The sequence below is a fragment of the Ranitomeya imitator genome, chromosome 7, assembly GCF_032444005.1.
Source record: "Ranitomeya imitator isolate aRanImi1 chromosome 7, aRanImi1.pri, whole genome shotgun sequence".
NCBI lineage: Eukaryota > Metazoa > Chordata > Amphibia > Anura > Dendrobatidae > Ranitomeya > Ranitomeya imitator.
In genome coordinates, this window is record NC_091288.1 from 173,642,518 (window position 1) to 173,655,067 (window position 12,550).

The 12,550-nt window shown below is 46.2% G+C and overlaps 1 protein-coding gene across 1 annotated transcript in view; it reads right to left on the minus strand.

The window, feature by feature from the left end:
• ERCC4 (ERCC excision repair 4, endonuclease catalytic subunit) overlaps positions 1 to 12,550 on the minus strand; it is a 58,563-nt gene that overhangs the window by 15,085 nt on the left and 30,928 nt on the right. The window contains exons 5-7 of the mRNA XM_069734079.1: positions 12,156 to 12,336; positions 9,733 to 9,852; positions 6,260 to 6,370 (exon numbers count right to left, since the gene is read on the minus strand). Of these exons, the coding sequence (XP_069590180.1) occupies positions 6,260 to 6,370; positions 9,733 to 9,852; positions 12,156 to 12,336 (412 nt within the window). The remainder of the gene's footprint in view (positions 1 to 6,259; positions 6,371 to 9,732; positions 9,853 to 12,155; positions 12,337 to 12,550) is intronic.

Sequence of the window (12,550 nt, forward strand, 5' to 3'; positions counted from 1 at the left end):
CCCGGCAGAAGTCTTAACGGAGCTGGATGATCGCATCACCACCCACAACGCCTCTGGGACGCAGATGAGTAGAAGCGTTGGATACAGTATTGAACTATGGGGTGTCTTTGGGACAACTTTTTCAACCGGCTTTGATGGTCCTCTGTTTTTTCTTTTTGCTGGGATGTCTCTGGTATGAGGTGGGCCACTGTCCTCTTGTGAAATCCATTTATTTGGGAGTCATTGGACTGATTTTGGATTTATTTTCTGGATTATACTTATTATTATTTTTTTCTTGCAAAAATATACGGGATGGAGTGGCTCGCTGATATTTTATGGATAAACGAGACATTGGTATTTGTACTTATTGGGATGTGATTTTGGACTATTTCCCTTTAAGGGACTTTTTTCCTCTGGCAGACAACAATTGTGTTTTTTTGCTGTGTTTATTTTTTTCATTTTTTATTTTTATTTTTGTAGTTTTTTTTTTTTTTTTATAATTCTTTCATTCTTTGGGGGGTATTTATACTGGATATGTCCCTTTTTGGGAAACATCATTGAATGTACAGAAGCACATGATCACCCTGAAGTATATATATGTGATGGTGTGGCCCGCTGATATCTTTCTGGATTAAAGAGACATGGGTGTTATTTCTACCCCTTTGGCAGTGACATTTCTAAATATCCCTATTTAAGGGACTCTCTGATTCGACGGATCAAGAAAAAAGATTTTTTTTTTTTTTTTCTGTTTTTCTGCTATATTTATTTTTTTTTTTTTTCTACTTTCATTTGTGTAGTGTTTTGATTTTGTATATTTCTTTCATTTTTTCTGGGGTGGATAGATTTGACACGTCTTTTTTAGGGAATATAGGGTCTATTTAGGGCTACTAGGGCCGGTCGTCGAGGAGCGGGGGCGCCTACCGCAGAAACTTAGGGTGCCAACCTCCGCTGTCAGGTAGTGATTGAGAATAGGCTACCAGACAGGGTAAGGTAGTTTGTATCTGACTTTCATGGGTTATAACTTGTAATACCTTTGTTGCATATATTGGAACAAACTTTTTTAGCTTTAAATATTAAAAGTTATATTTTAAGGATCCTTGTTGCGTTTTGGTTTTTTGGTTGTTCTCTAGGATCCTGATACTATTTGCTTTGAGTGGTTCTTTTGTGAGTAGCGAGGACGCCAGGAAGGAGTGGGCCTAAAGGATACAGTCTTCTTCTCTTGACGGGCTTGTGGCCTCTGTTGCTGCTGGGAGAAGGAATTTGATGCCGCGAAGCGCCGAAAAGACCGAAATTAACGTCTAGGAGGGCATCAAGGCTTGGTCTGGGGAAGAAGGGAACTCATGCCCCCTGTAGCGTCCTTAATAATTTGGTCTAGCTTAGAACCAAAGGGACGAGACCCCTGAAAAGGCAGGCTGCTAAGGGACTTTTTAGAAGACCAATCCGCCTGCCAGGCCTTAAGCCAAACTGTTCGGCGGATGGCAACTGCGTTGCTGGACGCCTGAGCCGCACAAGACGCGGCGTCCAGGGAGGCGGAGACCAGATATTCACCCGCTTGAGAAATCTGGTTGGCAAGTTCCGCCAGCTGTCCGGATGGAACCCCGTCCAGAATGCCCTGACGGAGCTGTTTGGCCCATTTGGAAATGGATTTTGAAACCCAAGTGGAAGCAAATGCCGGGCAAAGACTAGCTGAGGCCGCTTCAAAGGCTGATTTCACAAAAGATTCTATGACTATCGTTAGAATCCTTCAGAGATGCTCCGCCGGACAGTGGGAGGACTGTGTTGGTGGACAGTCTGGAAACTGGAGGGTCCAACGAAGGGGAGACAGTCCAATTAGCGGTGAGCTCCGGAGGAAAAGGATATAAAACGCCAAGTCGCTTTCTTCTCTGAAAGCGTCTGGTCAGGTTCTCTTTCTCTGGTCATAATCTCCTCGAATTCCGGGTGAGGAGCGAAAAACTTGGAAGGTGGTTTAGCCCGTCTAAACGAAACCGCCTGATCTGCGGGTTTCGTAGAGGACTCCTTGATGTCACAAGTTAGATTTATCGCCCCAATGAGATTCTGAACCATATCCCTCATGGTAGCGATTTGGTTCGAATCCAGCTCCAAAACATCCTCCGAAGGCGCATCAGAGAACGCCTTGCCTCAGGGGAGGAGGATCGGGAGGACGCCGACCGCAGAGGAGGACCGAGTGGCGAGATGGAGCGAGAAGAGGACTCAGACCGTCGTTCCTGTCTGGACCTTTGCGGCTAGCCATGGAGGGTTCGGACGGAGCGTCCTGCGACCCGCTGGCTACTGCGGGGTTCTGCAGGGGTAGCCGATCCAGCACGGACACCAAAGTTTGAGACACCGGACTTAGGTCGGCCATTGATTGTGACAGAGCGGAAGCCCAGCCTGGGATGGGGGTATCACTCTCGGGCGGATCAGCCGGGGGATCCTGAGCGGTGGGAACAATCGGATTGCTATAGGCCTGACAGAGCGGTAAGGACGAGAGCGGCCCCCTTTAGAGTTAGACATGTTGGAGACGTCCCTGAAGAAAATGCCAGTGGATTAGGGGACAGTGGGACAGAGGGGGGTGTCAATCTGCAGTGCAGAGCTACTCACGGCAGACGAGAAAACGGATAACAGGATACTGCCGGCCTGGATGTCCCGCTTGCGTGGATCTCCGGAGAAAATGAGTGGAGCTCCTGCCCTGCGACCTCTGGTGCTGCAATCCGCGCAGATGGTGTGCTGTGAAGAAAGCACACTGCGGAGCTCTTTGACAAAAAGTGCGGGTCATGTGTGGAAAAAACTTCTGTCCTGTGCGACGTGGAAGAAGAGGCGGAGTCAGTCAGGATGGTGCCGGTGGGCGGAGAGTGCAGGGCACAGTTTGTCGGGCGGGAGAAAGCCCGCCCGAAGAAACCGGAAGTGGAGGAGCGTGGTACCGGAAGTAGGCCCCGGCAGAAGCCGGGACTTAAATTAGAGGCCGGCGCGCTGGAAGAAGAGGCCACGGCCCCGGAACAGTGCGCCGCAGAGCCGTGCGGCAGCCTGCCAGGGCCGCCCGAGGGAACGAAGAGTCGGGTCGCGGCGCCGGAAGTAGGCCCCGGCCGGAGCCGGAACCTAAATTAGAGGCCGGCGCCGCCGGAGAAGAGAGTCGCGGCGCCGGAGCAGTACGCCGCAGGGACTAAGCAGCGCGGCAGTCTGCCAAGGCCGCCGCGCAGGAACAGAAAAACAATGTGGCCGCCGAGCAGTGCGGCCCAGGGGGAAGCGGCGCGGCAGACTGTCAGAGTGTCGCGCTGATGCAGAGAGAGCACTGCGGCCGAAGAAGAGACAGAACCAGCGTCCCTAGCCTGCCATCACCGCAGCTCAGAAGGGAGCGCTGCTGCCTGACTGGCTGCGATGCTATTCTGGGATTCCTAACATATAAGGTAAAAATCGTGCCTCAGGGACCTCTGCTCCCCCACACTGCGAGTGATCTGGGAAAAGGGAGCATGGGAAAATACTCACCTAAACATCCCACGCCGTTACTAACCTGAGGGGAATGAGCCGTCCATGGAGCTGCTGATGGACGTCCTCGTCACCTCCAACCGACAGGCTCTGGTGGGCGAGTGGGTGGGGGACGGAGCCAGGACCGGACTTCTGAGCACGCTTGTGTGCTAGGATCTTGGTCCTGGAGAGGGATCTATGAGGATACGGGGTGGCAGTACACGCCGTACTCATAGTCCGCATTGTGGGACTACAGGTGTGACTGCTCACCCTGTATCCCTTCCGGAAAACCTGAAAAGAAACGACGCACATTGAGGTAGATAAGGGTCTAATGAAAGACCCGTGTCCACCTCCTACTGACACTAAGCTAAACTGAATATCCTACTTCCTGTCGGTGGGGTGTATACTGCAGAGGAGGAGCTAACTTTTTTATTTGCATAGTGTCAGCCTCCTAGTGGCAGCAGCATACACCCATGGTTCCTGTGTCCCCCAATGAAAGGCGATAGAGAAATAGCAGCCCGCAGCCTCCCCAAAAAGGTGCATCTATTCAATGTGCCAATTCTTGCGCTTTGCCCAGCTCTTCCCACTTGCCCTGTGGCGGTGGCAAGTGGGGTTCATATTTTTGGGGTTGATGTCACCTTTGTATTGTCCGGTGATATCAAGCCCACGGATTAGTAACAGAGAGGCATCTATAATTACTAATCCCATAGTTATATTGTAAATAAACACATAGCCAGAATAAAGTCTTTTACTTAAAATAAAAAACAACACACTTTTCCTTTTTCCAGGCTGAGAACCGCTGAGGAATGAGCTGCTGCGAGCGCAGCATCGGTGACCAGCTGTTACATCATTGAGGTCATCAATGAGAAATTTCTACCAGTGAACCGGGGTGAACTCACCACTGCAACGTGAGACTTTCTCACAGAGGTCCCCGCAGTTCAGGGGCCCAACTGGGAAAGCAGCCTCAGTGACCAGAAGTAACGTCAATGATGTCACCGCTGGTCACTGAGGAATGAGCTGCTGCGAACAGTTGGAAACTGGAGCAGAGAGGAACCTGCAGATGTGTCAGGTATAATTGCACACAGCACTGCAGTGAAATCAGGAGAAAAGAGCGGCCATCACACATCCCACTGGTAACTCCCCCTTCATGTAGAATCAGATCTGGGGGCAGAATTATCTTCCAGATTCTAAAGAGTCTGAGCTGTAGCTCTTTTTTTTGCAATTTCTCTGAGCTTTGCAGTCTGACCTTGGGGTGAATTTGCTGGGACATCCATTCCCTGGAAGATTATCAACTGTCTTGAATGTTTTATACTTGTGAATAATCTTTCTCACTGTAGAATTATGAGTTCTAAATTGTTTGGAAATGGCCTTATCTAGATTGATGGTCAGCAACAATTGCTTGTCCGAGATCCTCGCTGATGTCTGTCACGGCGATAAACCGTGTGCCTTCTCAACGAAGCCCCTCTCACCATGGTCACCATGCGGCGTCTCCTAGCATCAGGTCAGTTTGCTGAGGATTATTTCCTGCTGCATTCCTGGACACTGCTACTAAAGCATGGAAGCATGGTGGTTCCATCTGGCCTTAGGGGGGCACGGCCTGTCTCTGCAGGAATTTAACCCAGCTGGGTCCTGCTGAGATTTTGCACTCTCGGCATATGCCAAGCAAGCAGACTCCATATAAAAGGCAGCTCGAACATTTGGTTCCTACCCCTTTTGTTCATGTGTATGCTGTCTTCTGTATTGCACTGCATAGCTAGTTGTCTCGTCCTACCTGATCTCTGCACTCATGAGCTCGGCCCGTCTGACCATGCGTCCATGCCACTGACCCTCCAGTCAGGTGCCGCAGACCTGGGGAGTGCTCTGGAGTGGTACCTGATGACTACCTGCAGCCAAGCCTAACCTCACCCCCAGAGACCTTAGCAAAAAGCAGGTAGTCGCATAGTCCCAACCCCTCGAGGGTAATCCCAGCCCTTGGTACAGTGGGTCCACACCCACCAGCATTAATCTTACCTGGGATTAGCAACAGGCAAAATTCTGATGTCAGGTTCACATTAACTCCTATGGAAGCAGTAAGGGAGTACTTTATTTTTCACACACTGCTTCCGCATTTTGGCCAAGGTTTTGATAAATACATGACAGGCATAACTTTGGTACAATATCCTGTTCGAAGGAGGATTTTACCTAAGATAGGTTTTAGTCTGATCACGCATGGTTCAGGTTAATATAAACTAGAGTGAGACACCTTGGTTCAGGATTGGAGACCATCAAATGAATGTGGTAAGGGTTATGACATTTGTTTGTTTTTTTTCACTTAAAAAAGGCACCGCTACGATGTGAAACGCCATGCGAATTAGAAGCCTTTGTTCATCGTGTTTTCTAGAGAATTGATTTACTCCAGCAGCGCAGCCCACCTACGTGTTTAACCAACTGGATCCAATATCTCCTTTGAGGATTTGTCCACCAGCCACGGGGCCTCAGTTACTTTTCTTCATGCCTACATAGGAGTTGTGCCCGTAACAAGACTACCAGGTTAGCCTAACCAGCACTCTCCCTCCATCCGGTATCACCCTATTGCGCTCTGTTTCCCACTCCTAGATTTACACAAGGATTATGAGATGTAAGCAAAAGGTGTTTCCTGTAGTACTGAGGAATACAAGGGGAATAACATAGCTAGAAAAAAATGCAATCAAATATACGGCCATGTTCACACCTAAAATACAGTGCAGTGGAGGTTACTGCAATCCATGCAGTATCTTACCAATTCTAAGACACACGAGCACACAAAATTAAACCATCAGATTTTTGCATACGTCGATCTTACTTGGCCCGCCTAGAGCATCGCTGTTCTTGTTCTCCTTGTCAATCTCTTTCAGAACCTCGCTCAAAGCTTCCCACTTGGGGTTGCTCTCTAGCACCAGCTCACGCTTTCCATCTGATAAAATGAATTAGAAAAAGGAGACAAAAGTCAGACAAAACAAGTCATTTATGTTTTGTACCAAAAAGTGTGTGTGCTAATGGGTAAGAAAAACAGTTCAGTAAATGCATAACTTTTTATTTTATAAATCAGCGCTTTCTTCCAGATTCCTTTTCTGTTGGGCACTTGACAGATTCAGCCAACCAATTGCCACTGACTGGCTGCAGCGGTCACAAGTCGTCGGAGCCAGAAGAAAGTCCTAGTAAACAGTCTTTTTTGGATTAGATAAAACATCACCACTGCGAGCAATCAATGGGCACTGACTAACTGCAGAAGTCACATGACTGCCCGCAATGAGACAGTAAAGGAGACCAGAGGGGGACAGAGGCAGCGGTGAGCAGAACAGGTGGGAGTCAAGTACTTATGATTACTAGTGATCATGTGAATGCTGGGTGCCAAGAGGACGCAGGAGCTGCCTGTTCTAAGCAGACCCCAATCAGCTCTGCAGTGCAGGTGGGGTACGGAATAATATGGCAGCGCAAGTTAAAGAGGAAATCAGCAATATTAAAAAATGTATTTAAATGTTGAAATCTGGTCGTCTTCTGCAGATTGTGACCTCCGGGATCGCTCCACTGTTTGCTGGGCAATCCGGAAGTCACAACACAATGTAAGTCTATGAGAGTTGTAGGTAGAGTCCGTGCCTCTGATGAGAGCACACACGTCGAGCCCGCATCTTTCCCCGCACTTGATGGTTGATTTAATCAACCATCAAGTGCCTTTAACAGCAGGAAGAGGGTCGTTCCTCCTACTCATCATTGTGCCGGTCATGTGATCTTGGGGCGCTGATGGATTGCCATGACAGCTGGGTGTCTGCTGATGACCCCTGTGTCTGTCATAACGATCCTCCTGTGAATGCTGATCTGCTGAAGCCCTGCTAGTAGACTTGAAGCTGCGATCATCTCAAGGGGACTATTAAAGACAGTAAACAAAAATGTAAAAAAAAAGTTTAAAAAGAAGAAAAAAAATGTTTTTTTAAAGTTTACATTACTCCCCTTTTGCCCCATTAAAAAATAAATTACACATATTTGGTACCGCCAATTTAAAAAAAAAGTCCGTTCAAAATATAAAATAAATTAATCCGATCGGTAAATGGCGTGATGAGGAAAAAAAAAAAATCAAATGCCAGAATTATGTTGTTTTTGGCTGCTACAACACTTCAATAAAACGGAATAAGAAGAGATCAGAACATTGTATGTAGCCCAAATTTGTATTACCGTATATACTCAAGTATAAGCCGAGATTTTCAGCCCATTTTTTTGGGCTGAAAGTCCCCCTCTCGGCTTATACTCGAGTCATACACAGGGGTCGGCAGGGGAGGGGGAGCGGGGGCTGTCTAATAATACTTACCTGCTCCGACACGGTCCCTGCAGTCCCAGCGCTGCATCTTCTTCCTGTATTGAGCGGTCACATGGTACCGGCTCATTACAGAAATGAATATGCGGCTCCACCTCCCATAGAGGTGGAGCCGCATATTCATGACGGAAAATGAGCGGTAACTGTGACCGCTCAATACAGGAAGATGCAGCGCCGGGAGAAGCAGGGACAGCAGAGACCGCGCCGGGAACAGGTAAGTATACGGGGAGGGGAGAGCTGCGCGATATTTACCTGCTCCTCGCTCCGGTGCGGCTCCGTCTGCAGCGTCCTCTGGCAGTGACGCTCAGGTCGGAGGGTGCGGTGATGTGGTCAGTGCGCGCCCTCTGCTGAGCGTCAGTGCTGGAGACGGAGCCACACGAGGAGCAGGTAAATATTGACAGCGCCGGCGTCCTGAGCAAGAGAGGAGAGTATGTGATTTTTTTTTTATTGCAGCAGCAGCGTTATATATGGCACAGCTTTATGTGGAGCATCTATGGGGCAATAATCAACGGTGCAGAGCATATATGGCACAGCTTTCTATGGAGCATCTATGGAGCCATAATGAACAGTGCAGTGCATTATATATGGCACAGCTTTATATGGAGCATCTATGGGGCCATAATGAACGGTGCAGAGCATATATGGGGCACAGCTTTCTATGGAGCATCTATGGAGCCATAATGAACAGTGCAGTGCATTATATATGGCACAGCTTTATATGGAGCATCTATGGGGCCATAATGAACGGTGCAGAGCATTCTACATGGCACAGCTTTATGTGGAGCATCTATGGGGCCATAATGAACAGTGCAGAGCATTATATGTGGCACAGCTTTATATGGAGCATCTATGGGGCATAATGAACGGTGCAGAGCATTATATATGGCACAGCTTTATATGGAGCATCTATGGGGCATAATGAACGGTGCAGAGCATTATATGTGGCACAGTTTTATATGGAGCATCTATGGGGCATAATGAACGGTGCAGAGCATTATATGTGGCACAGTTTTATATGGAGCATCTATGGGGCATAATGAACGGTGCAGAGCATTCTATATGGCACAGTTTTATATGGAGCATCTATGGGGCATAATGAACGGTACAGAGCATTCTATATGGGGCACATCTTTATATGGAGCATCTATGGGGCCATAATGAACGGTGCAGAGCAATATATATGGGGCACAGCTTTATATGGAGCATCTATGGGGCCATAATGAACGGTATGCAGCATTATATGTGGCACAGCTTTATAAGGAGCATCTATGGGGCCATAATGAACGATATGGAGCATCTATTTTTATTTTTTAAATTCACCGGTAGCTGCTGCATTTACTACCCTAGGCTTATACTCGAGTCAATACGTTTTCCCAGTTTTTTGTGGCAAAATAAGGGGGGTCGGCTTATACTCGGGTCGGCTTATACTCGAGTATATACGGTAAATAAAATATCTGCACAGGACACAAAAAAAAAAAAGCCCCCACACAGCCCCCGATCCCGAAAACGTTAGGGGTCTCGGAAAATGACTACAAATACGAAAAACTGTTCATCTAAATAAAAAAATAAAACTATACAAGTTTGGTATCAGCGTACTCGTACTTACCTGGGGAATCATATCGCCATGTCAGTTTTACAGTACAGTAAACATAGTAAATAAAAAAAAAAAACTTAAAAAACTATTGTGGAATTGCACTTTTTTTGCAAATTCAAAGCATTTGGAATTTGTTTCCCAGCTTTCCAGTACCTCTATATGGTAAAATCAATAATAATAATAATAATAATAATTTTATTTATATAGCGCCAACATATTCCGCAGCGCTTTACAAATTATAGAGGGGACAATGGCGTCATTCAAAAGTACAACACATTCCGCAAAAAAACAAGCCCTCATACGGCCATATTTACGGAACAAAAAAGTTGCATTTGAAAAGAACACAAGAGTTGGAAGAAGTTTCGTTTCTTACCCTGCTTCTCATTTGTTTCAGCAGTTTTACATTTTTTGGTAGATTTTGAGTCAGGAGCTCTATAGACCCGGCCTCGGGCATGAACAAACATGGAAGTACTCGAGTCAAGAAACAGCCAACCTTAAAGGGAAGCAAAAAAATACACATCTGAATGGCACCATATAAAGCGCTTAAAGGCAACCAATACTGTTCAATATATACAGATATTCTTTAAAAGGGAACCTGACAAACGTCTAGGTCTTTAAAAGCAAGTTAAATACTTGATAACCCCCAATGCATTGCTCTAGCAGCAAAAAATCACGTTTTGAAGCTCAGTATCCATGTGTCTGGATGTGCTTGGGGCGTAGCGATGCTCTTACAGCTCCTCAGCCCCACGCTGTATTCCCTCCGGTGTATCAGCGCCATCGACCTGTCACTGAACCAGACCAGAGTGGCGCAGGGCAGGACATACAGCGTGAGGCGGAGGACCTGGAAGAGAACTGGCAGGCCCCAATCCACTTATGTACTGAACTTCAAAACACAATTTTTCGCTAACATTTCTGTTCATGTGCTGATTATGCCACTAAATTTTGCACAGTCACACGTCTGGACCCCGAGAGCGTCATAGGCTATGTTGGGAGGCGAAATTTTAACCCCGCGCTTTCCAATTCAACAAACAATTTTGCCCCTATCTACATAATGGGGAAGAAGTGAAAGGAAAAGTGTTGGAGGCAAATTGACAGCTGCCAGATGTGAACAAGGGGGACTTAAAGAATGAGAGCGATGGCGCCAAAGAGTATATACCGTACAGTTGCTAAGATGGGGCCCCGACATGGGATACTCACCACACACGGGGATATGAACACACACACAAAATGCGCCACACACTACCACGTGCTTGAAAACATATCACCCTCAGCACACATTTCACCACACATACACCAATCTCGTCACATAAAAGTCGAAACACAAAAGTCACCGCTCAAAACTCGCCAAGTGCAAAATTCGCCACATGCAAAACTAGGCTCATGCAAAACTCGCCACACGTGCAAACTCACCTCATGGAAAACTCGCCACACGCAAAACTTGCACACACAGAAAAATTGCCACATGCACAAAAGTTGCAACACATGCAAAAGTTGCCTCACACAAAACTTGCACATACTCAAAAGGCACCACACATAAAACTCGCCACGCGCAAAACTTGCTGCACACAACTTGCTACACTAACCTGTCACATGCAACTCGACACACAAAAAGTTGCTACACGCATGTTACCATACAAAACTCATCTCACAAAAGTCGCTACATGCATGTCGCCACACTCAACTTGACACATGAAACTCGCCCTAAAACACACACAAGTCTGGTATTATAATTCAAAAATAAAAATCTGATTAATAAGCAGACTAACTACAAGAGCAACAAATGTACCATATAGGAACTACGCCAGCTGTCAGTCACATGACCTGTCTATTATGTGTATGTGTGAGCTAATATATACTGCCAGGGGGAGGGCTTCCTGTTGGCTGGGGATTTATCAGGCTGCCAATTTAGCTTACAAATACGGAGGTAAAAATACTGAGCAAATAACGTGTGAACGCGGTCTAATACAGGAGGAGATGACACACAGATATATACTATATACAGGAGGAGATGACATACAGATATATACTATGTACAGGGGAGATGACACAGGTATATACTATATACAGGGGAGATGACACACAAATATATACAGGAGAGATGACATACAGATATATACTATATACAGGGGAGATGACACATATATACAGGAGAGATGACACAGGTATATACTATATACAGGGGAGATGACACAGGTATATACTATATACAGGAGGAGATGACAGGTATATAAAATATACAGGAGGAGATGACAACAGGTTTATACTATTTACAGGGGAGATGACATACAGATATATACTATATACAGGGGAGATGACAGGTATATACAGGAGATGACAGGTGTATACTATATATAAGGGAGATGACAAACATGTATATACTGAGGGGAAAATGAGAGGTGTGAGGTGAAAATGAAAAGGTGTGAGTGCAAAATGAGAGGAGTGAGGGAAAATAGTGGAGTGATCGGAAAATGACAGATGTGAGGTCGAAATGACAAGTGTTAGGGGGGAATGAGAGGAGTGAGGGGGAAAATGAGAGATGTGAGGGAGAAAATGAGAGATGTGAGGGGGAAAATAAGAGAAGTGAGGTGCTATAACTAACCACAGATATTTACTATGCCCAGCCAACGCCGGGTTCTTCAGCTAGTATTACATATTTTCTTAAAGCACCACTCCATCGAGTTTTTTTTCCAGCACCGCTGGAGTGGTGCTTTAAATGTAAAAAGAAAAACAAAAAAAAACTAAAATTTGATGTCCTGAAACCACAATACCCAATAACTGTCTAATATGAGAATGCACCTGAATTTTGTCCAAATGCTTTTTCACTGGCTCTCATCGACTCCAACAGGTTCAGAAAAGTCACACAGTCGTACTGGGAGAGGTACTGTAACAGTGTGCGGAGGATTTTTAAATCCTGAACCAAAGATTTTGTTTTGGCTCCAAGTTGATGCCACAGGGGATCCAAGTAATGACGTATTGTCTAGAGGAGAACAAAACAAAACCACATGCATTAATGCTTTATAACGTTTAGCCCTTATACTGCACACTTTTTGGCCTGGATTCATTAAGAATGGCGTTTTGCACAGCAGCCTTGTTGAACAGTGCACTGTAGTAAGATGCTTTGTAGCATAAATGATGATGAATCTGTCAGCCACGCTTGAACACTCTCCTCCTGGTTATTTTTATTATTTAAA